The following is a 27172-nucleotide window of genomic DNA, read 5'->3' as shown; positions in this document are numbered from 1 at the left end:
TACCACTGTATAAGTAGTACAGTACAGTACATACTGATCAAGAAGTTGCAGTTACTGCAGAATGCTGCAGCACGATTGCTGACAGGAGTGAGGCCTTGTCCACGTATCTGCACTAGTAGCCGATTTGCTTTTGGGTCAAGTTCAAGGTGTTGCTATTAGTATATAAAACCTGACCCTGAGATCACCTTACTGCATAGGTGCCCACTTGACCGATCTGATCAGCAGAATTGGTGCTACTACAGTTTCCACATAGTACCTGTTGCACATTTGGGGGGGGGATATTTTAGTGTGGCAGGACTTATACCCTGGAACTCCCTGCCTATTGACATCAGGCAGGTGCCTTCATTGCACTCTTTTTGGCACCTGCTAAAACATTCTGTTTAGTCAAGCCTCCCCAGATGTTTCAAAGGTTGATGTGATGAATTTTGATTTGTTTCCATCCACTGTTGCTTTAACTTCTTGTATGTTTTACAGTATTGTTGTAAACTTTTCTGGTGATAATTTTATTTTTTATTTTTTTGTAAACTGCTTTGAGGGTTTTTTTAAATTTCCGCAATTAGGCAGCATATACATTTTATAAAATAATAAACAAGCAAACAAATACAGTGGTACCTCGGGTTAAGAACTTAATTCATTCTGGAGGTCTGTTGTTAACCTGAAACTGTTCTTAACCTGAGGTACCACTTTAGCTAATGGGCCTCCTGCTGCCACCACGCTGCCGGAGCACGATTTCTGTTCTCATCCTGAGGTAAAGTTCTTAACCTGAGGTACTATTTCTGGGTTAGCGGAGTCTGTAACCTGAAGTGTCTTGTAACCTGAAGCATCTGTAACCTGAATTACCACTGTAAAGAACACATTGAGTTAAAGAGTAAAAGAAGGAGACCTATCAAAAGCCTAAAGAGAGAGTAACTCTGACATTTTTCAGAGACTCGTATGTGAAGTAGAAAAGGGAGGGAAAAGGGTAAACCTGTCCGGAAGTGAAGGAGAGTGTCAAGCTTGTCCTTGAGAATGCAGATTGAAAAGGCGGCACATGTTGAAGCTGTGAGAGCTAACCAACCATGCACAATATGGGGCTTAAATACTATTCTGAGACCATGTTAGGTTATGGACAAGGGATGAGTGATTTGCATTAACACCTATATTCCTTTGTTCTGTTGTTTCTTTTCCGTTAAATTCCTGTCTGCTGGTTATTCTGTTTTTCCTTAGTTGGTAACTGAAAGAATACAATCCCAGTGAGAAATTACTAAACTGGTTATCTTTATTTCCTGAGTTCTGAATTTACCTCACTACTGCCTATGTGGAACTCATTCATTTTACAGGAGATGCAAATTAAATTTTGCTCGTGACACCAGATTGCTGTCCTGATCTTTACATAAAATCATAGGAGATCAGGAAGCCTTCCAGAACACAAGAAATTTCACCGAGGGGTATATTTTATATCAAGTTTATGCCAACAGTAATGAACAATAGGAAAAGCTAAGATTGGCATGCACCAACTGGCACCTGTCCTGGACCATGAAGCCCCTTGGTCTTTTGAGGGCCTCTTACTTTGCCCTGATCTTGAGTGACTGCTCTGATGCCCTCCTATTGGCAGGGCCAGATTGTGGCTGTGATGCTGTCCACCTCCCTCCAGATGTTCTCGCTGTCTGGATAAATTTGGTCATTGGCATGGGAAAGCGAGCAAGAGTGCTCTGTTTACACACCTTCACGTCCAGCCAGGGCTAAAGTGAATTTTTGACCATCAGCCAAACAACAGCAAAATGGGTTTGCTGAGGCTTGGTGTTGGAGCCAAATTGAAAAAACGAGAAAGGGAAGAGAAGCCACATAATATCCTCCTAAGGATGCACATTTTTGTATATTATTATTATTATTATTATTATTATAAAAAAACTCTTCTAAGGGCTGGTTTGCCTAGGAAACTGTAAGGCCTGGTGGTCAGGCCTATTATGGATGAGACACTTCTGTTTGTTCCCTGTGGGTTAAGGGAGAGGAAAGGCAGGGTGGAAAAAGAGAAGGGGTGGCTCCACGTACTCCTTGCTCTGTCCCTTGACAGATTACCTCTGAGATTATGCAGCCATCCACACACACACACACACAGAGAGAGAGAGAGAGAGAGAGAGAGAGAGAGAGAGAGAGAGAGAGAGAATATTTCAGTTGTACAAGATAAAGTGAAAAAAGAGAAAAAGAAGAAAGAAAGTACAAAGAAAAAGAAGAAAAAGTGCAATAAAAATACATAGTATAGCAGAATAAATGTTACACTTTCATGCATATTATATAGGTAAAAAGGTAAAGGTACCCCTGACCATTAGGTCCAGTCGTGGCCGACTCTGGAGTTGCGGAGCTCATCTCGCTTTATTGGCTGAGGGAGCCAGCGTAACTAAGCCACTTCTGGCGAACCAGAGCAGTGCACGGAAACGCCATTTACCTTTCCGCCGGAGCAGTATATAAGTACAATTATTCTCCTAATACGTATATAATTGTTGATAACCTACAATGTTCATTCCAAATGTCAATATGTTTATCCAAACAGAGTCTGTATCTTTAAGCAATCCATTCATATGTTGCATGTGCTGTCATGTCTTTAGTCCATTGATTAAAGGGGACCATAACGCTATTCTTCCAGTTCATCAATACCAGTCTTTTGGCCATAGTTGGGGCACGTAGAATCTATTTTCATTGTTCAGTAGTCAACTTCCATACAATAGGTATATAATTCAAAAGAAAGGGTATGCAGCCCTTGACAATAAAAATACAGTTCCCTGCTCACAGCCCAGGTGATGGGGATGGTGTCTATCTTCTCTCTCTCTCTCTCTTAATAAACTTTATTAAACAAGAAGATATCTTAAAATACACACAAAACAAACATACAGTACAAACATTCTATAAGAAAAAAGAACTTAATTACATATAGAATAAAAAATAGTAAAAGAAAAGAAACTTCCGACTAAACCCATTGTACTATTTTGCATTCAAATTTTTTCACACAGTTTCTTATTAATATTTTTCTATATCTTAGCTTAAACTTTTTAAAATACTTCCTTATATCACAAGACTTTGTGATATATCACAAGACTTTGTGATATATCACAAGACTTTGTGATATACCCTTTGAGATGTTCCTTAATCATTATCCATTCCTTGTTACGTAACATCTTGTGTTGAGTTTCCTCTCACTGTCCCAGTTCTCCTTGCTAGCTGTAAATACTCTATTAATTTGGCTTGCCATTCAATCTTTGAAGGGATGGTATCACTTTTCCAATTTATTGCTATTAGAATCCTTGCTGCAGTTGCTGAATACATGAATAATGGTCTGATTTTATTCTTGATCTCTGATGTCATGATTCCTAATAAAAATGCCTCGGGTCTTTTAGTGAATGGGATCTTAAACATTTTCTTTAACTCATTATAGACGGTGGGTGTCCGCCTTGCCACAGTGTGGTGTCCCATCCTTTTGTTTCATATGCATCTTTTCTGTCTCTCTCCTCCCAGGGTGACATCCAGCAGCTCTTCGTGGTAGCAGACCACCGAGCAGCCTACGACTATTGTGAGCACTACAGCCCAGATTGTGACACAGCTGTCCCAGATGCACCACAGTCCCAGGACCCCAACCCTGATGAATACGTAAGTGGAAAGAGATGAACGACTGCCACAATGTCAGTGCAAAATCTGGAGGCAGCCTGCTGACTCAGCAGGGAGACAGAAGATCCATTGCTCCCCATGGAATCCAGAGCAAGGGATGGCAAGGCAACCCCAGTGCAACCCCTTCATGGAAGTGGAGTGATGAGCTGAAACCACCTCTTCCCCAAAAAACACACACCACTTTTCTATGGGGAGGGAGGGATCTGCCTCTGCTTCAGTTTCACATGGGTTTATTCATAAACCCACTCCAGTCTGTTTTAGATACCATTTGACTCAGGGTAGACCCACTGAAATTAATTGAAATTTATTTTAATGGGTCTACTCAGAGTAAAACTTAGGTGAATATCACCCTGATTTTTTTGCTTTAAATACCTACGAAAATTCTAAGTGGTTAACAAATTGTCTTTTTTTTAACATGGGCTGTCTTTACAACCAAGTGTAACAGACTTTGTGTAAGCATATACACCATGCATTCAAAGCATATTCCTTCCTGCAAAGAATCCTAGGAATGGTAGTTCACCCTTGCAAAGCTACAATCTCCAGCACCCTCAGGTAAAGGTAAAGGAACCCCTGACCATTAGGTCCAGTCGTGGACAACTCTGGGGTTGCGGCGCTCATCATGCTTTACAGGCCAAGGGAGCCAGTGTACAGCTTCCGGGTCATGTGGCCAGCATGACTAGGCCGCTTCTGGCGAACCAGAGCAGCACACGGAAACACTGTTTACCTTCCCGCTGGAGCGGTACCTATTTATCTACTTGCACTTTGATGTGCTTTTGAACTGCTAGGTTGGCAGGAGCAGGGACCGAGCAACGGGAGCTCACCCCGTTGCGGGGATTCGAACCGCCAGCATTCTGATTGGCAAGCCCTAGGCTCAGTGGTTTAGACCACAGCCCCACCCGCGTCCCTTAAACTACAGCTATTACTACTACTACTAATGCTACTATGTGGGGTGAGCTTTAAAAGTATGGTGGGTATGCAGCCTAAGCTATAGCAAAAGAAAATAAAAAATGGAAAAAGCATTAATGGGCAGGAGCCTTGGCTTTTAACTGCAATGAGCAGACTGTTCCATGGAGTCTACATTCACAAAAGATTCCGTTGACTAACACATCCACTCCCAAACAAGACTCTGCTTCAGCCATCACTATTTCATTTGCAGATATTTAGGTTAGAAGAGCCCTTCTAGATCAGTCCCATTAAAGTCCACCATCCTGTTCTCACAGTGGCCAACCAAATGCTCCAAATAGGAAGCCCACAGGCAGGACCTGAACCCAATAGAGTACCCCCCCCTTGTGATTCCCAGGAACTGGTAATTAAAGGCATATTGTATCTGACTTGTATCTGAACTTGGCCACTGTGGTTAGTAGATGTTGATAGCCTTTTCCTCTCCAGATGTTCGTCTAATCCATCATTTTAAAGCCATCCAGGTTGGTGGCCATCACTATAGCTTGTGGGTAACAAATCCCATAACTTAACTTTGTGCTGTGCGAAGAGGTTCCTCCTTTTGCCTCTTTTGATCCTGACTCAGTGAAACTGTGGATGGTGGTGACAATGCCTCACAGCCTCGCCATGTTCTAGCTGCTGTGCTTTCTGCCTTGCAGTACCCAGATGGAGATGGGAACCTCGAAGTGGAAGGAGAAACTTACTACTACGAATATCCCTACTATGAGGACACAGATGACACAGGCAAAGTGGTACCACCTACGACCCCAACTACAGATACTGAAGAAGTGGCACGGGAAACGGCTGAAACCACTGAGGTATGGAACAGGGGGCCACAGCTGGATTGGTGAACTGGTTCCAATCCAACCCCCTCCCCCTATTTTCAGATGCTGCACACATGGCATAGAAACATAGGCTATGTTTGAAGAAGCTTTCCCTGTGGCGTAGGGTGTAGAGATGCTATTGGTTCTCCCAGAGTGGCTTCTGTAAGCCCTGGTATTAAGATATTCTTTGAAATAACAATTTAATTCATAAGGGACACAGATGTCATCTATTTTTACTCTTTTGACATGTTGCAGCACTAAGCCAATGGTGTAGGGGGTGAAATATCCTAGCCTTTATAAATCCTAAAGTGGGGTGCCCAGTAAGTAGCAGTGCCCCCTCTGAGATCAGGTAACAGGGCACTGCAGAAGGTCATGCCTGGGCTCAGGCAGATGTTTCCAGATGTGATATTGATATACAGAACTGTATGGCTCTCATTTTGGGGTGCCAACCCAATCCAATGTGCAAAGGTTTTAGTATTATTCCTGGAACGGTACCTCCTGATTCGCCCCTTGTGCATTTACACAGGCTCTGGCGGCTTTTGACAGAATGTAGGTTAAATGCTCTGCAGGTGATGGGGGCATTATAGGACTCAGAACGGCATATATAAATATTTCACGGCCATCTGCTTTAAAGAGGAGAGCATGGTACAATTCTTAGCAGAGTATACCTTGTGTTAGGAGAGCTTGAAGCTTGGGTGAATTAGATTGGAATAATCACTTACAGTTTCTGGAGTTCAAAGGGTTTATTTATATAGGAATATATTTACAAGATGAGTGTAGATGAGAAAGAGAAAATAGCAGGCATCTTTCTCAACTAGTCATATAGAACCGTCACATTTGTTAAACAGGATTCAGAGAAGTGAGGGCCATTGATTGCACCTAAAGATCACACTGAATAAAATGGATTTGTTGTTCTGATTTTGTGGGGGAAGTTTTGTGAACGAGTCTTTTATGACAATGTACTTACTTTGATACTTACTTTTTTGCTTTGTGATTTGTCTATTAATATGATGCGCGTGCGGTATGGTTTAGGCTTGGCTGGCCAGAAATCAATAAACTATTCCTTTTCATATTTTAAATATCTGTTTAATTAATTAGGGGGCAGAGGTATCAGCCAGTTTGATTCGTCTGACATGCTGCAGTGCTAACAGTGTAGACGGGCACGTGTCTCCTAGCTTGTGTGCATCCTAAGAAAGGGTATCCTAAATATCAGGTAACTGTGGCCTCTTCTTTTTGTGGAAACAGGAACTTGCCCCTCCATCTACAGCATCCCCACCCATTGTGGAGAGAACTCAAGAGGAGACCACGGTGAAAGAAAGGGTAGAGGATCCACTGGTGGATGAATATAATTATGGAACCATAACTGATGAATATTACACTCCACTCCCTGATGAAGATATCAGCTATGATGACCTTGATAAGCTCCCAGAGGGAGGCGTCGAGGTGGAGGTCCCCACCAGCACAGTGATCACCCTCAACGGAACCAATGTAATTCTTTGTGGCCTCAAAACTATGATCCATGTTCTGGCTCGGTCTGTAGCCCAGGCATTTTGGGTTGTTAACCCAATCAAGTTCTACCCAGAGTAAACCCACTAGAATTAACAGGCCTGATTTTGTCATAAGGAGAACCTGCTAGATCAGGCCATTGGCCCATCTAGTCCAACATCCTGTTCTCACAGTTGCCAGCCAGATGCCTCCATGGGAAACACACAAGCAGGGCCTGAGCACAAGATCAGCACCCTCTCGTGGTTTCCAGCAACTGGTGCTCAGAAGCATTACCATGGAGGCAGAGCATAGCCATCATGGCTTGTAGTTGTTGAGGCCAGTCAGTTTCAGATGAGTCTACTCTGTGTAGGACTAACATTGGCTACAGCCCACATTCTTGAACTGCCTCATGGGTTCTGAAGTTGTCTTTAAGTTGCATTTTAGAAAGTTGATGGCTGATGGTAGATCCTAGTAAATTGGTGATTATGCTAAGGACCGCTGCTCTTTTGCAGGGGAACATTATGCATACCTGGATCAACACAGCTGCCTGCATTTTCAAACCTTGGAGGTGCTGCCGTGCTGCTTGAGTGGGGTGGGATGTCCTCGTGATGAGTTCCTGCTTTTCAGATTTTACAATGAGAGTATTCAGTTGGGTTTCTGTTCATGTGGGGCAGCAGTAAGGCCTAATCTACAATAAATCCATAAGTTAGTGTGGCAGCACCTACACTTTGGAGCTGTCTTCCCTTGACATCAGGCAGGTGTCTTTGCTGTACTCTTTTTGGCACCTGCTAAAAATATTTTTGTTTGGGCAAACCTTTTCAGACATGGGAAATGCTGACAGGTGTTTTAATCTAGCCTTTAGCTTACCATTCACTCTAATTATTTTTTTGAAAGTTTTAAATAGTTATTATTCTATTCTTTGCATAAACTGCTTTAAGGTTGTTATGAATTTTGGGAAATTAATGAATCATAGAATTGTAGAGTTGGAAGGGAACCCAAAGGCCATCTAGCCCAACTCCCTGAATTGCAGGAATCACAGCTAAAATGTGCCACCACCCCCCAAACTTATGTTCTAGAATCCTCTGCAACCAGCAACAGCTTTGGTATGCAGAAGCTTATACTGGAATGGTCCACTGATGGTAGGAAATCTGGAAATCCCTCTGGCTTGGAGGAAAAGATCTTAGCGCCTCCTGTTTTCTGTTCTCTTCCACTTAGGATGCAGAACAAGGGCGTGAAGGAGGAGAAGACCCCAACAAGGACTTCACGGAGGAGACCCTCACAGAGTATGAAGATGGGTACTATTACGGCAACTATGACCGGACAGACTCTCCAGACATTGGACCCGGCATGCCTGCTAACCAGGACACAATTTATGAAGGGGTAAGGAAGACTTGGTTCTTGAGAAACAAGGAGACTGGACTTCACAGTCCATGCTGTGTGGAGGTAAAGCCAGGGCCTTGGATTAGTGCAGTGGTTCCTACGGTGAGCAGTCATTCCCCCTGGGGAGACAGTGGGATTACAGTGGGACCAAGAGGCAGGGGATGGGACGCGGGTGGCACTGTGGGTTAAACCACAGAGCCTAGGACTTGCCGATCAGAAGGTTGGCGGTTCGAATCCCCTCAACGGGGTGAGCTCCCATTGCTCAGTCCCTGCTCCTGCTAACCTAGCAGTTCGAAAGCACGTCAAAGTGCAAGTAGATAAATAGGTACTGCTCTGGCGGGAAGGTAAATGGCATTTCCGTGCGCTGCTCTGGTTTGCCAGAAGCGGCTTAGTCATGCTGGCCACGTGACCCGGAAGCTGTACGCCGGCTCCCTTGGCCAATAAAGCGAGATGAGCGCTGCAACCCCAGAGTCGGTCACGACTGGACCTAATGGTCAGGGGTCCCTTTACCTTTACTAAGAGGCAGGGGAGCACTGGAGGTGGGTTCTTCCAGGAGCATGGATTGCTTATTTACAATTAACTGGGCTAGAGTCTGGAGCAAAACACTTTCCTCGCTTCATAAGTAAGCTGTTAAATACTGAGATAGGTAGATAAAATATTTTCTTTCTGAGTTATTCTTCTAAAAGGATCTGTTTTAAAAAATATGTAGATGTCAGAGTCTCATTGGACAGATGAGATGTTCTGCTTCTGCAACACTCTGCTCGGTGGCAATCGATTTGGTGACAATGAATGCAGCCAATGAAGTGGAGCAATGCTCATTGTTCAGTGAGTTCTTGCTTTTGTTTCCTGTGTCTGCTGCAGATTGGTGGGCCACGAGGTGAAAAGGGACAGAAAGGGGAACCAGCCATAATTGAACCGGTAAGAGCTGTCGCTTTGCCTTTGCCTTTGCCTTGCAGCTGGAGAATCCATGTGGAAATTGTGCAGTGATAACATTTAAAAATCGATCAATTTATCAAACCAGGGTAAGGGTGGGGAATCCTCAAGCCTGCAGGTCAAATGTGGCCCTCTGGGCTGCTCTGTCTGGCTCTCAGGACAGACAGCCTCAACCCACAGTCTCCTTGAGTGTTTTTGCCTGTTTGGAATATGTCCTTGAGCTGTGATAATGTCTCTTACTAGCCAGGATGGGAATGTGTTTGTGTATTTGGCCCTGCCCACACCTGTTGCTCCACCTACTTTTTTTGCTTCTGGCCCTGTCCACCACTAGGGTTGCCATATTTCAAACAGTGAAAATCTGGACAGAAAAGTTGTGAGCTTCCTCTCTCTTTTTTTAGTTTTGCCCAAAGTTGTTGAGCTTTTTGGGCAAAATCGCGGAAAAAAACACACCACCCACCAAATTTTTGAGCTATTTTTATTGAAAAACAGCAAAAACGGCACTGCTGACATGGGCAGCCATACGGCTGGATTTTCCCAGACATTTCCCCAATTTTCGCCCGGACACTGCTTTCGACTGCAGTATTCCGGACATATGCACCATTGACTTATGACCCCTGGAAGGCTGCTCTGAGTAGAACGAGGCCCATGGACTGCTGAAGTTCTCAACCGCTGAAATAGTTGTAAGAGGTTCTCCAGTAACAAGAAGGGATAAGTACAAAGTGATCTGTTCTGCATTTCTGTAGTTTGGTGGCAGGGTGGAAGTCGATCCTATCTTTCTGTCTTCTCCTTTCCCAGCCTCCAAAAGTTCTCTGCCCAAGAATATAGAAATAAGAACATAATGGCCCATCTAGTCCAGCATCTTCTTATCACAGTGGCCATCCAGATGCCCAATAGAAAGTCCTCAAAGCAGGTGCAGACCACAAGAGCCCTCTCCCTGCCTGCAGTTTCCAGCAGCTGGTATTCAGCATTGCTTCCTCTGACCATGGAGGAAGAGCATAGTGACCCTGGCTAGTGGCCATCAATAGCCCTCTCCTCCTCTATGAATTTGTCTCCTCCTCTTTTAAAGCTATACAGTCTGGTGGCCATCCCTGCCTCCTGTGGGAGAGAGCGCTACAGTTAAATTATGTGCTGTGTGAAGAAGGCCTTTGTTTTATCCATCAGTTGAACTGATGGATATCAGTTGAAGAAGGAGCAAAAAGGGTTTTCTTGTGTCTGATGGATATCAGTTGAAGAAGGAGCAAAAAGGGTTTTCTTGTGTCTGTGTGTTTCCTTGTGGCTGATTAGCTGTTTTCCCTGTGTAAAGGTCAGAGGGGGCAGGGTTTCTGTTGAGGCAGGGGATTAGCTGTGGGAGGAGCTTATCAGAGTTTGCAGGGCATCAGTTGAAGAAGGAGCAAAAAGGGTTTTCTTGTGTCTGTGTGTTTCCTTGTGGCTGATTAGCTGTTTTCCCTGTGTAAAGGTCAGAGGGGGCAGGGTTTCTGTTGAGGCAGGGGATTAGCTGTGGGAGGAGCTTATCAGAGTTTGCAGGGCATCAGGGCGCGCGCAGTTAGATCCATCTTTTAGATTTAGGGGAGCTAGTCTCAAACGTTTCTTGGGGAGATCTAGGTGTTTTTTTTTGTGTGGGGAAGTTATTCGTCCTGTCTTCAAGGTTTTTATGATGGAGGACCTCTGTAGCCAACCCCAACGACACGATCTCAAGATGGAAGGGGAGGGAACAGCTGCAGTCGCCTGCGATTCCTGCGCAATGTTTGCCATCTTGCCAAAGGTTGCAGGCAGCTTTACCTGCAGCAATTGCATGTTGATTGCCCTCTTAAAAGACAAAGTCCAGCAACTGGAGGAACGTGTAGCTACGCTCCAAAGAATTAGAGAGCTGGAGCTCTTCTTGGAAGCAACAGAGCACACCGTCTCCACCAAGGAGGAGACAGGGGACTCCCCTGAGAAGGAGTCTAGTTCACCAACACAGGAGCCAGATATATGGAGAAACGTGACTCAAAGAAGTAGGAGGCCCAGGGTTCACTCTGATTGCTTAGAAATACACAATCGCTTTGAGGTCCTCTCCCCTAGCATGGAAGACGAAGAGCAGACTCCATTTGAGGATCTCTCCCTCATTACAGTCGATCAGGTATATGAAGACGAGCAGCAAAGTCAGTCCTCAGGGAATGTGCAGGCGACCTTGGAACGGACAGCTCACGGAAGAACCCCGACCAAACCCAAGAGGAGGCGTGTAGTGGTGATAGGGGATTCCCTACTGAGGGGAACAGAAGCAGTGATCTGTGGGCCTGACAAGATGTCTCGGGAAGTGTGCTGTCTCCCCGGGGCTAAGATCCAAGATGTAACTGAACGACTGCAAGGAATCATAAAACCCACTGACAAATACCCCTTCCTCTTGGTTCATGTGGGAACCAATGACACTGCAAGCAATAGCCTCCAGAAGATCAAAAGAGACTACGAGGCTCTCGGCAGGAAATTGAAGCAACTAAATGCACAAATTGTCATCTCATCTGTCCTCCCAGTTGAACGACGTGGCCCAGGGAGAGAGGGGAAAATAGTGGAAGTGAACAGCTGGCTCCGCAAATGGTGTAAACAGGAACGGTTTGGATTCTTAGATCACGGACTGCAGTTTCTTGAAGATGGACTTCTGGCAAGTGATGGGCTGCACCTCACAACGGTTGGGAGAAATGTTTTTGCCAAAAATCTCAGAAACCTCATCAGGAGGGCTTTAAACTGACTAATGTGGGGGAGGGAGACAGTGCTCCTGAAGGTAGGAGTCTATCAATTAATGAAGATGATCATCCAAATGTCATAGACCAAATGGAGCAAACAGCACGCGGACCTAGTGGTGGGAGGAAAAAATCCTTAAATAAGAGACACGGGGGAATGATTAATGGACTTCAATGTCTGTACACTAATGCACAAAGCATGGGAAATAAACAAGATGAGCTTGAGCTCTTGGTACAGCAAACTAAATATGACATAATAGGCATCACTGAAACCTGGTGGGATAAGTCCCACGATTGGAATGTAATAATGGGGGGATACAATCTATTTCAGAGAAACAGACCAGACAAGAAAGGAGGAGGAGTGGCGTTATATGTCAGGGATGTGTATACCTGTGAAGAGATCCAAGATTTAGATCCTCAAAGCCAAAGTGAGAGCATTTGGGTCAAAATTAAGGGAGAGAAGAATAACAGAGACCTCATTGTGGGAGTTTACTATAGATCCCCAAGCCAAACGGAGGACATAGATGATGCCTTCCTGGAACAGATGGCCAAGCATGCAAAAGGAAGGGAGATAGTAGTAATGGGGGACTTCAATTACCCGGACATTTGTTGGACGTCAAACTCAGCCAAGAGCATAAGGTCAAACAGATTCCTCACTGGCCTTGCAGACAACTTCATTGTCCAGAAAGTGGGAGAAGCAACAAGAGGAACAGCCATTTTAGATCTGGTCCTAACCAATGTTGATGACCTGGTTAGTGGGGTAGAAGTGGAAGGATCATTAGGCGCGAGTGATCATGCTCTTCTGAAGTTTACTATACAGCGGAAAGGAGCAGCCAAGCATACTAGGACTCAATTTCTTGACTTTAAGAAAGCCGACTTCATAAAACTTAGGGAAGTGCTGGGTGAGATCCCATGGACAACAATACTAAAAGGAAAGGGAGTTCATGATGGCTGGGAGTTTGTTAAGAGGGAGATACTGAAAGCACAACGTCAGGCAATACCAATGAGACGGAAACATGGAAGGTGCCTAAAGAAGCCAGGGTGGCTATCTAAAGAACTTTTAACTGAATTAAGATTAAAAAAGGATGTGTACAAAAAATGGAAAAGGGGGGAAACCACCAAAGAGGAATTCAAACAAATAGCCAGCACGTGTAGACACAAAGTCAGAAAAGCTAAAGCACAGAATGAACTCAGGCTTGCTAGAGAGGTTAAAAGCAACAAAAAAGGCTTTTATGGGTATGTTCGTAGCAAAAGGAAGAACAAAGAAACAATGGGGTCACTCAGAGGAGAAGATGGTGAAATGCAAACAGGGGACACAGAAAGGGCTGAACTACTCAATGCCTTCTTTGCCTCAGTCTTCTCCGATAAAGAAAACAATGCCCGACCTGAAGAATTTGGAGCAAATGATTCAGCAAAGGAAACACAGCCCAGAATAACTAAGGAGATAGTACAAGAATATTTGGCTAGTTTAGATGTATTCAAGTCTCCAGGGCCAGATGAACTGCATCCAAGAGTATTAAAAGAACTGGCAGATGTGATCTCAGAACCACTGGCAGTCATCTTTGAGAATTCCTGGAGAACAGGCGAAGTCCCGGCAGACTGGAGGAGGGCAAATGTTGTCCCTATTTTCAAAAAGGGGAAAAGAGAGGACCCAAATAATTACCGCCCAGTCAGTCTGACATCAATAGCAGGGAAGATTCTGGAGCAGATCATTAAGCAAACAGTCTGTGAGCACCTAGAAAGGAATGCTGTGATCACCAATAGTCAGCATGGATTTCTGAAAAATAAGTCATGTCAGACTAACCTGATCTCGTTTTTTGACAGAATTACAAGCCTGGTAGATGAAGGGAACGCAGTGGATGTAGCCTACCTTGATTTCAGCAAGGCATTTGACAAGGTGCCCCATGATATTCTTGTAAAGAAGCTGGTAAAATGCGGTCTTGACTATGTTACCACTCAGTGGATTTGTAACTGGCTGACTGACCGAACCCAAAGGGTGCTCATCAATGGTTCCTCTTCATCCTGGAGAAGAGTGACTTGTGGGGTGCCACAGGGTTCTGTCTTGGGCCCGGTCTTATTCAACATCTTTATCAACGACTTGGATGATGGACTCAAGGGCATCCTGATCAAATTTGCAGATGACACCAAACTGGGAGGGGTGGCTAACACCCCAGAGGACAGGATCACACTTCAAAACGACCTTGACAGATTAGAGAACTGGGCAAAAATAAACAAGATGAATTTTAACAGGGAGAAATGTAAAGTATTGCACTTGGGCAAAAAAAATGAGAGGCACAAATACAAGATGGGTGACACCTGGCTTGAGAGCAGTACATGTGAAAAGGATCTAGGAGTCTTGGTTGACCACAAACCTGACATGAGCCAACAGTGTGACGCGGCAGCTAAAAAAGCCAATGCAATTCTGGGCTGCATCAATAGGAGTATAGCATCTAGATCAAGGGAAGTAATAGTGCCACTGTATTCTGCTCTGGTCAGACCACACCTGGAGTACTGTGTCCAGTTCTGGGCACCACAATTCAAGAAGGACACTGACAAACTGGAACGTGTCCAGAGGAGGGCAACCAAAATGGTCAAAGGCCTGGAAACGATGCCTTATGAGGAACGGCTAAGGGAGCTGGGCATGTTTAGCCTGGAGAAGAGGAGGTTAAGGGGTGATATGATAGCCATGTTCAAATATATAAAAGGATGTCACATGGAGGAGGGAGAAAGGTTGTTTTCTGCTGCTCCGGAGAAGCGGACACGGAGCAATGGATCCAAACTACAAGAAAGAAGATTCCACCTAAACATTAGGAAGAACTTCCTGACAGTGAGAGCTGTTCGACAGTGGAATTTGCTGCCAAGGAGTGTGGTGGAGTCTCCTACTTTGGAGGTCTTTAAGCAGAGGCTCGACAACCATATGTCAGGAGTGCTCTGATGGTGTTTCCTGCTTGGCAGGGGGTTGGACTCGATGGCCCTTGTGGTCTCTTCCAACTCTATGATTCTATGATTCTATGATTCTATGATCTTCCAACACCCAGCTTCATTTGGATGTCCACATCTAGTGCTATGAGACAGGAAAGAAACTTTCTTCATGCCTTGCATAATATTATAAACTTCTATCATGTTGCCTCTTACTTACATTTTCTCTTAAGCTAAAAAATCCCAAACACTGCAACTCACTCCTAGGGGAGTCACTCTGTCCTCCTTGATAATTTCCATTGCAATTCTGGTTGCTACAACATCTGGCTGCTGTCATCACTGTACATCTCCATATTGGATCTGACCTAGGTTCTGGACAACAGAGGCAGGAATGAAGTTGCAGAGTGCTTAGTGCTGAATAACTTCAGGCTGCAATTTGCAGATCACAATTTGGAGATCCTCCCTTAAAGTTAAAAAAAAAATCCTGCAAGGAGAAGTCTAGAAGAAAAAATCCCTGCAAGAGGAAAACTAATACAGTGGGAGGGAGTGGACTGAGTCAGATCCTTTCTCTCTGATGTTGAGGTTCCCGTCTTTTTTTAATTTGCACAGCATTGTTTATATGGGGGGGACATGACAAAACAATGCCATCTGTTACATGCAATCTCAGGTCTTATTAAACCAATTCATAGAGGGGAAGGCCATCAATGACTACTAACCACAATGGCTACATTCTACCACTGCGGTTGGAGGCAGTCAACGCAGCTTCTGAATACCAGTTGCTGGAAGCTGCAGGAGAAGAGCTGCTTTTGCACTCAGGTCCTGCTTGTGGGTTTCCCCTGTTGGCATCTGGTTAGCCGCTGTGGGAGCAGGATGCTGGACTAATTGGGCTCCCTTTGGCCTGATCCAGCAGGCTCTTATGTTCCTCAGCCCAGCTGCTTCCACACCCTTTCAACAGCTATGCCTTCTCTGTTCCGTAAAAAGAAAAAAAGCAACTCTGCTTTTCCAGCTCAGTCCTCCCCATCTAACATTTTCTGCACACTAGCGACCTAATTAACCCAGTTTTTTTCCTGGCAGACCAGCCAAAGTAACAGCAACCTTGTCTGACTTGCAAAGTTGAAAGGTCTCCGTTTGCTGCTTCTCCCTGATGATTTCCCTACAAGGGGAAATGAAGTCAGAACCAACTCCTCCTCTTAACTGTTTTCTAGCTGCTTCCCATTCTCCCCTCACCCCTGTCTCTGAGGGAGCTTGCAGCTGAAACACTAGTGTGTGTGTGTGTGTGTGTGTGTGTGTGTGTGTGTGTGTGTGTGCGCGCGCGCAAAAGAGAAAAATCAGAGATGCCCTCAGCATGGAGGGGGATCTGCTGAAAACGGTTGCATAAGAATTTGGCAGCTCTGAGCAGGGTTTGAAAATGCCAGACCACCGAGAGGCTGCTAGAATGTAAACAAGACCAAATGCTTGTATTTTCTCTCTCTCTCCACTATCCAAAAAAAGAAACATTCTGGAGCTTTTTCCTTTTTTTTTTTTTAAATGCACTCCTTATCAGGCTTAGATGCATTCCAAGCTAGGCTTGCTGGATGCCTTTCCCCCTCCCCTCTTCAACTCCACAGAGGCCCTGCAAGTCACTACATAATAAATTTACTTGAAGTTGAGGCCTTGGTTTTTTTTTTTGGATGGGTGGGGGTTGCATTTCAGCTGCTTACTGTACTTTTTAGAATGGCCACTGTGTGTGCCAGTTTTCTTGAGCTCAATGTCCAGCAAGATATTGGAGCCCTGTCATTTTTGCAGTGCATAAGGGGGTTAAAAGCAGCTGCTGCTGCTGCAGAAGAAGAAGAACATAAGAAAAATAAGAAGAGATGAGTTGCTGGGTTAAGCACCTAGTCCACCATCCTGTTCCTACAGTGGCCAGCCAGATGCCCCAAATGGGAAGCCCCCAGGCAGGATCTGAGCAGAACAGCAACTCTTTGCTCTTGCAGTTTCCAGAAACTAGGATTCAGAAGCAATTCTGCCTCCAGCTGTGGAAGCAGAGCATAGCCATTGTGGCTAGTAGCCATTGATAGCCTCAATGCATTTGTCTAATCCTCTTTGAAAGCAATCCAAGCTAGCGACCATCACAGCCTCCTGCAGGAGGGAGTTCCACAGTTTAACTGTGCACTGCATGAGTAACTCTTTCATCTGTCCTGAATATTCCAATATTCAGCTGCACTGGATGACCACAAGTACTACTGTTATGAGAGAGGGAGAGAAACTCTTCTCTATTTACTTTTTCCACAACATGCAGTTTTGTACAGTTCTATCTTACCTTTTGTCTAAGCTAAAGGCGTCTCAACTACTGCACCCTTTCCTCATAGGGGAGTTGCTCCATCCCCTTGATTGTTTGGGTCGCCCTTTTCTGAGCCTGTTCTAACTCTATTATTCAAAATATGCAATTTTGTACTATTGCAGAATTCAGTTTTTAGACTGCAGATTTTTTTGATTTTTTAAAAAAATAAACAAGTTTAGATTCCCCACTGGCCTGTTTGTTAACTGTATTGCAATCTCTTTCTCTGTTTCAGGGGATGCTCATTGAGGGCCCATCTGGGCCAGAAGGACCAGCGGTGAGTTGCAAAATATGACCTATATATTCTGTGCTTTCCCCCTACTTTCTCTCACTTAGCACAACCTTGTCTCTTTGTGTGTCTTTTGACTGCTGCCTGAGTGCAGCTGTTCTCTGGGTTCAATTACTTCCATATGATGGGCATGGTTCTGCAAGCCTTGTGAGGTCAATTTGACCATGCTAAAGTAAACACATCCTTCTCATACTTTTCCTGTTCAGTGTGTGCATGCACACACACACACACTTCCTTTTGTCTTGCAGCTAATTTTCCTTCTTTTTTTCTTCCACATCAGGGTCTTCCAGGTCCTCCAGGTACGACTGGTCCAATGGGTCAAGTTGGAGATCCTGGCGAAAGGGTGAGTTATATTCCAAATTCCCGATGCTCAGAGCACAGGGAGTGAGCCCTAGTACAAAATGCTGCTGCTGTCTTTCTGCAAATAATTTTTCTGCCTTGATCTGAAATCACCACTAACCACACCTCTGACATTGATGGGACCCAGAAGATGTTCTTTCTCAAGGATCAAAGTGACTGGGCAGGTTCACATAGGGAGACAGGTAGTTTGGGCCCAATTTCTCCATCTGAAGTTGTTCCCTAAAGAGATTCTGGCTGAAGCTGAATCAGAAGTAAATGTTCAAAAGTTGAGTTGAAATATGTTAGCATAAATCACACAGGATGACATTCTAAGCAAATTTGATTCACACCGAAATTGGATTTCATGGGAAATGGTGGTTTCCTTTGCTGGCCTGCCAGAGCAAACTCAACAAAACTTGTTATTATTATTACTACCCAGTGTCCAGATCTTACTTGGACCACAACAATTGGCATGGGTTTCTGTTGCAATAAGATGCTTGCATTTGTAAGATAATGTATTTTGTTGTTTTTTAAAGCATGCTTAAATTGAGTTTTTGAACATAAGGAGAGCATGCTGGATCAGGCCCATGGCCCATCTAGTCAGCAGCCTGTTCTCACAATGGTTGGACAGTTGCCTGTGAGAAAACAGCAAGCAGGACCTGAGCACAAGAGCCCTCTCCCATTCACATGGTTTTCAGCAACTGCTATTTAGAAACATTACTACCTCCAACTGTGGAGGGCACAGCATAACCACCCTGGCTAGTAGCCATCATAGCCCTCTCCTCCTCCATGAATTCGTCCAATGTTCTTTGAAAGCCATCCAATTAGTGGCTGTCACTTCCTCCTTGTTCCCTGGATGCCATGTAGTTGCAGGGAGAAGGCTCCCTATGTGATTCTGACAATGGCCAGCAGGAGGAGCTCCAGTATGCAATCTGTTTCTTCTAAAAGGATCCTCCCCACCACTGCCATTGGTGTAATAATCTGGGATAAATTTTCTGCTCAGTTTGGATTATTTCCTGGGCTGGCAATTGTTTCTGCTTGAAGTTCAAAAGCAACTCTGGATGCCTTTCTTATGACACCTACTCTAAGCCCATGTGACATGGTTTTAGAGCTCTTGTTCAATAAACAATGCAGATTAATCTGCAGGCAGCAGTCAATATACCATGTTATATTGTGTGCGCGTAGTTATATGCAACTCGTAATGCACAACACACAAACACACATTTCAGGTTGTACCTAGGGAGGTAAGATGGTAAAGAGGAGACTGAGAAGAGTTACAATTTGTTGTTGTTGTTTAGTCGTGCCCAACTCTTCATGACCCCATGGACCAGAGTACGCCAGGCACTCCTGTCTTCCACTGCCTCCCGCAGTTTGGTCAGACTCATGTTGGTAGCTTCGAGAACACTATCCGACCATCTCGTCCTATCTCGTCCCCTTCTCCTTGTGCCCTCCATCTTTCCCAACATCAGGGTCTTTTCCAGGGAGTCTTCTCTTCTCATGAGGTGGCCAAAGTATTGGAGCCTCAACTTCAGGATCTGTCCTTCCAGTGAGCACTCAGGGCTGATTTCCTTAAGAATGGATATGTTTGATCTTCTTGCAGTCCATGGGACTCTCAAGAGTCTTCTCCAGCACCATAATTCAAAAGCATCAATTCTTTGGCGATCAGCCTTCTTTATGGTCCAGCTCTCACTTCCATACATCACTACTGGGAAAACATAGCTTTAACTATATGGACCTTTGTTGGCAAGGTAATGTCTCTGCTTTTTAAGATGCTGTCTAGGTTTGTCATTGCTTTCCTCCCAAGAAGCAGGCATCTCTTAATTTCGTGACTGCTGTCACCATCTGCAGTGATCATGGAACTCAAGAAAGTAAAATCTCTCACTGCCTCCATTTCTTCCCCTTCTATTTGCCAGGAGGTGATGGGACCAGTGGCCATGATCTTCGGTTTTTTTGATGTTGAGCTTCAGACCATATTCTGTGCCCTCGTCTTTCACCCTCATTAAGAGGTTCTTTAATTCCTCCCCACAATACAATAGCCATCTCCAAACATCCCAAGGGCTTTCCCATGGAAGATGGAGCAAGCTTGTTTTCTCCTGCTCCGGTGGGTAGGACCCAAACCAATAGCTTTGAGTTACAAGAGAGGAGATTCCTACCAAACACCAGGAATAATTTTCTGACAGTAAGAGCTGTCTGAGAGTGGAATGGACTCCTTTTGAAGATTGTGGACTCTCCTTCATTTGGAGGTTTTTAAGCTGAGGCTGGATGGAGATGCTTTAGTTGACATCCCTGCTTTGCAGGGGTTGGGCTAGATTACCTTTGGTGTCCCTTCCAACTCTTTCAGTTCTATGATTCTGCTATGATTGGAGATATAAGAAGGCCTCGTTTTTCATCCCACTTGCATTTGTTGCACGAAGCACCATTTCTCTTCCACTGCAGTTTGTTTCCCATGAAAACCAAACAACGGTTATTCATCTCGCTGTCCAGTGTGACAAAATCATGGCACATTCCTAGTTCCTCTGGGCACAGTGGTGGAGGAAGCTGCTCGGGCGCCTGGGGCAGTGCGCCCAGGGGTGGAGAGAGCCCCCCACAGGGGTGAGGTGCACCTCAGGGTCTCCGGGGTCTGCCTGCCTCTTCCCACTCATCTGTCCTACAGCTGGGAGGGAGGCAGCAGGTGGACCGTTTGGGCAGCGCAGAGTCTGCGCACGCCCAAGTCACCGCTTCTCTCCCAGGAGAGACGCCTGGCTCGGGTGTGCTGCAGGCCCCACGGTGAGTGCCGCCTGGCATTTTGTCACCCCCCTCAGTGGTGACACCTGGGGCGGCTTGCACCCACCGCATCCCCCTTCCTCTGCCCCTGTCTGGGCATATGCTGATGTCCAATGGTGAGAAGATAATTGTGCACCTTAGAAATGCAAACATGCAGGGATTCAACTTGTGTGAGATTGTATGGGAAAAATACGGAATAACAGATACAATCTTGCTTAAAAATATATATAGGAAGTGCAGTGTAAGTGAGGGAAGTCAATCAATGAAATTTTATTATTATTTTCATATTGAGATATCTGTAGAATAAACTTGGAAGAAATTCTTCCAACATTTTTCTTCTTTTTTCTCTTTATTTTTTCTTCTTTCTTCTTTTCTTCTTTCTTCTCTTTTGTTCCTTTTTCATATATATGTGCTTATTTGAAATATATATGTATGTATTTGTAACATTTTGCTTATATTTTGTAACAATCATGGAGGGATTCAAAGAGATCTACTGGGTTTCCTTAGTAGATGAGTATTACTGTCACATCTGTTTTACAGCAATTGATTTAGGCCTGACACCTAGTGGCATCCTTGGAACACTGCAAGCAGTTTCTGGGTGATTGTTTTAGACTTTCTTAAAATAGAGCTGCACTGAACGTTACAAAAATATATTTCGTTTATTTTAACCTTTCATTGAGTGGGTGGGGAGCGATACAAAACCCTCCCTAAAAATAAGTTTTTTAATTGATGCTTTTGGGAGAGATTGCCCTGTACCATATTTACAAGGTGCAGGTAGTTTCCCTTAAAAAAAAAAAGTATTTTAAACATTTAAGGCATTCTGTGCAGCTTCTCAAAGGCTGAAGTTCCTGAAACATCTTGGAAATGATGCCATCTCACATTGCATTGAGGAAGTGTGGCCAGCAGGGGGCAGTGTGTGGCTCTTTCCACAGCTTACAAATGTCTGCATTCCCTGGTTGATACCCAGTTTTCTTTCTTTATTTTTTTTTTTTAAATCAGCATCCTCCCTCTCCTAAAATTTCAAATTTTAGAGAAATTCCTCTCTCTCTGCTCCCAGAAATGAGGAGGAATCTCATCCGTGCTTTAGCTGAAGTAGGCCTGGGTATATCATGACATCTAAGAGATAATTTTTGGGCTTTTTTGTTTCTGATCACGTCTGATCAGGTTTCCCTTCTGTCTGGTTCAAGACAACGTGCAACTGTTTTTCTAAACAAATAAGTATGCTTTGCATCTATTAAAGACACAAATCCCTTTATTTTAAAAGGAAAAGGAAAATGGTGCTCATTGATGACATTGCAAAAGTATTTTTAAAAATCACAACAAAGGCTCTGAAAGAGTTTAGGAGAAGAGATTGCTAGATCAGGCCAGTGGCTCATCTGGTCCAGTGTGCAAGCAGATTCTAAGCACAACAGCACTCTCTCCACTTGCGATCCAACCCTGGGATTCTATAAATAACGCAATGATGATGTAATTTAAGTAATTAATTGTGTAAGTCGTGTAATTTCACCACAGTGTATAGTGAGATGAATAGCATAGTTTCTGGTGGAAGGCGCATTGCAGTGGAATGGAAACAGTCCTAGATGAATACCGTATTTTTTGCACCATAACACTCACTTTTTTCCTCTTAGAAAGTAAGGGGAAATGTCTGTGCGTGTTATGGAGCGAATGCCTGCGGGTGGCAGGGGGGATCTGCTGCAGGTGTGAGCAGAGGATCCATGGTTCCCCTTCCTTCCCTCTTCTGTGGTTACAAAGCATGGATCCACATGGATCCTCAGGATTTTTGCACTGGGCTACTCCAAACTCACTGTCAGATCACATGTCTGTGGCCACAGCATGAACCACAAAAATCACATATCCTCTATTTCGTTTAGAATATTTTTTTCTTGTTTTCCTCCTCTAAAAACTACGTGCGTGTTATGGTCTGGTGCGTGTTATAGAGCGAAAAATACGGTACATCCTTTGTACATCCTTGGGAGAATAAATTTTGTTATGTACTGAAGTTCTCGCCCTGGGCCAGCAGGGGGATACTGTAGATAGTTTTCACTCAGGTCTACACATGCAAATAAGGGATTGAAAGTGACGTTCAGTGATTGGATAGTTACAGAAAGTTGTTACAGTTGCGTGGTAGTGGAGCTTTATATAAGCAGGCTGGCTGAACCCTTCAGTTCAGTTCAGTTCTGGCCTGTGAATAAACAAGAGCTGTTGAAGAATCGCTGTGTCATCTGATATGTTCACCCACAACTTAACAAACTTCATTCTGAATCCTCTAATAAGAACTGATCATACCATTGGTCCATTTCAATGGGGTCCAAATGTCCCTGTTTTCCAGGGACTGTCCCTGTTGTATGGCATCCAAGACCCCTATTTTTGTCCAGACCTACAAACCTGGCCAATCACCTTGCCCCAAAAAGATGCAGATGTAGGAGAAAACGCAGGGTTTTGGCCCAAAGAAGGAGTGGTTGTCTACCAACCCAATAACCCATTGGACAGCAATAGGCCAGAAAAAGCCATGGGTGAGACCTGGCCACTATAAAAAACATCCTGATCAAGTTGTGCTCTAGTCTGAAAAATCAGGCGATTGCTATAATTTGGGTGAGGGATTTGGGGAAGGGCAGAGTATCTGCTTTGCATGTGCAAGGTCCCAGATTGAATCCCCAGAAAAGAGACCTCCTACTTGAAGCCCTGGAAAGCTGTTGCCAGTCAGTGTAGGAAATCTTGAGCTATCTGGACCCAAGCATCTGACATGGAATAAGGTGGCTTCTTACATTGCTATTTAAATCTGCCCTTGATTTGGAACCATAGGGACTAGAACCTTGTTTATTTTCATGGGAAGGGATGTAGCTCAGTGGTAGAGCACTTCCCATCTTCCCAAGTTCAATTCTGGCATCTTCAGGTAGGGCTGGGAATACCCCTTGTCTGAAACCCAGGAGACTCTCTACCAGTCAGTGCAGACAACCCTGAGCTAGTTTGACCAGTGCTCTGACTCTCTGTCCTTTGTTCACATTATCATTTGTTTTCTCCCGGGGCTTCCTTCTGCTCCCAATCCTGTTGAGGGTTGGGTCTGTCAAATGGGTGTCACTGAGCTATTGCTTTTCCGATGCAGCCTCTTGTATTTACGACTCTTCGAGGGCCCAGTAATAATCTTCCCCACGGTTGTGACATGACAGAGCATGAAAGACTCAGCCATGCCGCATCAATCCTGCCTTGTAAGGAAGTCAATACTGCAGCTTGTCCTTTCGGAAGGGGCTGGAGCAGGCAGCTCCCTTGGTGGCTCCACCCAGCTGTAGGCCTCGATTCCCTCTGACTTTGTATGGGGGAGGAGGGACAGGACTTGCACTTCAGGGCAGAGGAGGGAGAGGAGTGGGATTTGTTCGGTCTGCTTTTCGAAATAACATAAGGGTACCCAGTGGATCTTCTGGTTGGCCACTGTGAGAACAGGGTGGTGGATCAGATGAGCCCCCTTTGGCCTGATCCAGCAGGGCTCCTCTTTTGTCCTGAAGTAACATTTGTGAGATGGTTTATAATCTAGTGAATAAAGGAAGATCTATAACAGGGGTCCCCAAACTAAGGCCCGTGGGCAGGATAAGGCCCTAGGGACTTGTTTATCTGGCCCGCAGCAACCCCTGCTGCCTGCTCTTACCGGTGCTGCTCTGCACTGCTGCCCACTTCCGGGTCGGAGGAGCACCGGAAATAGCTTGTGCACATGCGCAAGCGTTATTTGCGCATGCGCAAGAATTATGCGTGCATGCGCAAGCATTATTTCTGGTGCACATCCGGGTCAGAGAAGGCCTGTGCACATACGCTCAAGCTATTTCCGGTGCTCCTCTGACCCAGAAGAATGCTGGAAATAGCATGTGTGCAAAAATATGGGCACGTGCTCCCCCACCCTCCGGCCTGCCATGCGATTGGCGCTGGAGACACTGGCCCATGGCGCGGTAAGTTTGCTGACCCCTGATCCATAAATTTCCCTCTGCTTCCCACCACTTTTCCTCTCTCAACCAGAAAGTTCCCAAAAGGAAGAGAATAAACGCTTGGGTCTCCACATGACTCCTGCATCCTGCAGTCTCCACACCATTAATAAACCCAAAATAGTTGCATTGTCCAAAGTTTTTAACACCTGTTCTATGTTCTGTTCAATTTGCAGGGGCCTCCTGGACGAGCAGGCCTGCCTGGGGCAGATGGTTTGCCAGGACCTCCTGGGACTATGTTGATGCTGCCGGTGAGCACCACTTAACTGGCAATTTTGGTGGTTTGCAACTACAGTGTAAAGACAACTTTTTTCACACAGGCATTTGCTGTTACCTGATACAGCATCTTAAGGTCATTCGGCTGTGTGGAGGAGAATTCCAGTGACTGTCAGTGGGGGGAAAGACCTGACTGTTGTAAGATGAGGTGGCAGAAGATTATTAGACCAGGTGACACACACGTCTTTCCTTTACAGTCAAAAAGTAAATCTCACAGCCACTTGAAACAGCAGGTGTTGGGGTTTTTTTTGCCCCCTACCATATCCTGTTGGGAATGGTGCTACCAATCTACTCTCATTCCCAGCAGCCCTCCAGAAGTGAGATAATGTTGTCTCTCCCCCCCCCCCAAAGGATGTCATTCTCCAACTGATCCTCTTCTCTCTGCTTTGTCCACTTCAGTTTCGGTTCAGCGGGGGAGGTGATAGCGGCTCGAAAGGCCCCATGGTGTCTGCTCAAGAGTCCCAGGCGCAAGCCATCCTCCAACAAGCCCGGGTAAGTGACAGGTGCCACTTTGGCATGTGGGACACTGGGCCAGCTTCTCTCTACTTCGTTCGCATGGTGGTGGATGGCATAAAAGCAGTAATGAAATTTGTGTTCGTAAAACAACTACGAAATATATCACCCATCAGCTGATGAGCTCTGATTCCTGCATTGCAGGGGGTTGGGCTAGATAACCCTTTGGTCCCTTCCAACTCACCAATTCTCTAATTCTGTGCTCAGCTGAGTATGCCAGATATAGCTGGATCACCCCTAAGGGAAAGGCTGTGTGAGCAGGTGAGGTTTAGGCAGGCACCTGCATGACATTAGTGTAGACATCTGCTTGCTGTTTGCTCAGGGTGCATTCCAAAAGGAAGGTGCCACCATGCTAAACACCCTGCTTTTAATCAATGTAAGATGAATCTCAGGAGCATACAGCAACCCTAAGAGTGCCTCTCCTGAAAACTGAAGTGACTAGGCAAGGATACACAAGGTCAGGCTTTCCTGGGCAGGGTTGCCAGGTCAGAAACTTACCAGCCTCTGAGATTTCAGGATTCAAAAATCCTGAGACTTGGGGGAAGCCCCATGTGATGTCATTGCGGTGGACCTGGGAGACAGAGGTTAATTGGGAGAAGGGAGCAGAAGAGGGCAGACCCAACCAGAGTGTCTGTGCTATAATTTGCAGTGGTCTCTTGCCTGGCTGAAGTTTGCAAGCTGCATTCTCAGTCTTCCTTTAAAAAATAAAGAGACTCTCACCCATAGTCCCTGGAGATGGAGGTTAATTGGGAGAGGGGGCCGGAGGAAGGCAACCCTCCACCACTTTGTAGCCAGCTCCTGGTGAGCTGAAGTTTGCAAACTGCATGCACAGTCTTCATAATAATTTTTAAAATTATTATCAAAGGCACTTCTGTCCACCTGGAGATTCAAGACCTCCCCCTGCTACCTGAAGGGGGCCAGGCAAAGAAAGAAGTTTCAGATCAGACTAGGAGGTCTGGCAACCCCATTCATGGAAGTTTGTAGAACAGTAATGTCTGGCTCCAGAAGTCACTATTTTAGCATTCAAGTGGCCTGCCCAAATCCTAGGCTCAGGGAAAGGGCCATAGCTCAGGCATAGAGCATCTGCTTTATATGCAGAAGGGACCAGGTTCAATCCCCAATGGTGTCTCCAGGTAGGGCTGGAAATTTCCCCTACTTGTGGCTCTAGGGAGGCATTTCTAGTCAGTATTCCTGGCATTTCCTGACAATATGGAGCAAGATGGATGAAGGATTTGACTCTGCATAAGGCCTCCTACTTACCTCAGCCCCTATATTCAGAACTATGAGGACTAGAATCTTACTTTCTAGGGGATGGACCACAGCTCAGTGCCAGGGCCCAAGCTTTGCATGCAGAAGGTCCCAGATTTGATCCCAGGCATTTCCAGTAGGGCAGAGAGAGACCTCCTGTCTAGAACTTCGGAGACACAATGTCAGTCAGTGCAGATTGTATTCTGCTAGATGGACCAATGCTCAGACTCAGTGTAAGACAGCTTTCTGTGTTCTGTGTGGCTGCATGAGATTTAAGTCAGGTCTCAAATCCCACCGATATCAGCTAATTGTTCTTTGCTTTTCACTTTATATATATATTTCTCCATAATTTGGATTTGGCCTCCTAAGACCAAAGCGGTGACTTTCCCCCCATTGGCCTTTTAATGGTGGAGCAGTTTAGTTAAACTCACAGCACACAGCTCACTAAATTGTCTTGCACTTCTCTCCGCCGCCGCAGCCCCTCCCCCATGCATTATGATTGCAGCCCTTGGTTGGATTTTAATTACTGGAGAACACAGATAATTACAGGTCTTTTAAGGGATTGAATTCTTGCAATGGAACAAATTTGTCCTGGCGACGTTATAAAGTGCGGACAGGCCCAT

General features: G+C 45.1%; 1 protein-coding gene across 1 annotated transcript in view; it reads left to right on the top strand.

Moving 5' to 3' along the window:
• COL5A1 (collagen type V alpha 1 chain) overlaps positions 1-27172 on the top strand; it is a 190816-nt gene that overhangs the window by 76703 nt on the left and 86941 nt on the right. The window contains exons 5-13 of the mRNA XM_082207903.1: positions 3490-3621; positions 5238-5396; positions 6648-6890; positions 8103-8267; positions 9129-9185; positions 17389-17430; positions 17723-17785; positions 24689-24763; positions 25188-25280. Coding sequence (XP_082064029.1) covers positions 3490-3621; positions 5238-5396; positions 6648-6890; positions 8103-8267; positions 9129-9185; positions 17389-17430; positions 17723-17785; positions 24689-24763; positions 25188-25280 — 1029 coding nt within the window. The remainder of the gene's footprint in view (positions 1-3489; positions 3622-5237; positions 5397-6647; positions 6891-8102; positions 8268-9128; positions 9186-17388; positions 17431-17722; positions 17786-24688; positions 24764-25187; positions 25281-27172) is intronic.

Source organism: Podarcis vaucheri (genome assembly GCF_965113315.1).
Source record: "Podarcis vaucheri genome assembly, chromosome: Z".
NCBI lineage: Eukaryota > Metazoa > Chordata > Lepidosauria > Squamata > Lacertidae > Podarcis > Podarcis vaucheri.
This window is presented reverse-complemented; position numbering and strand designations above follow the sequence as displayed.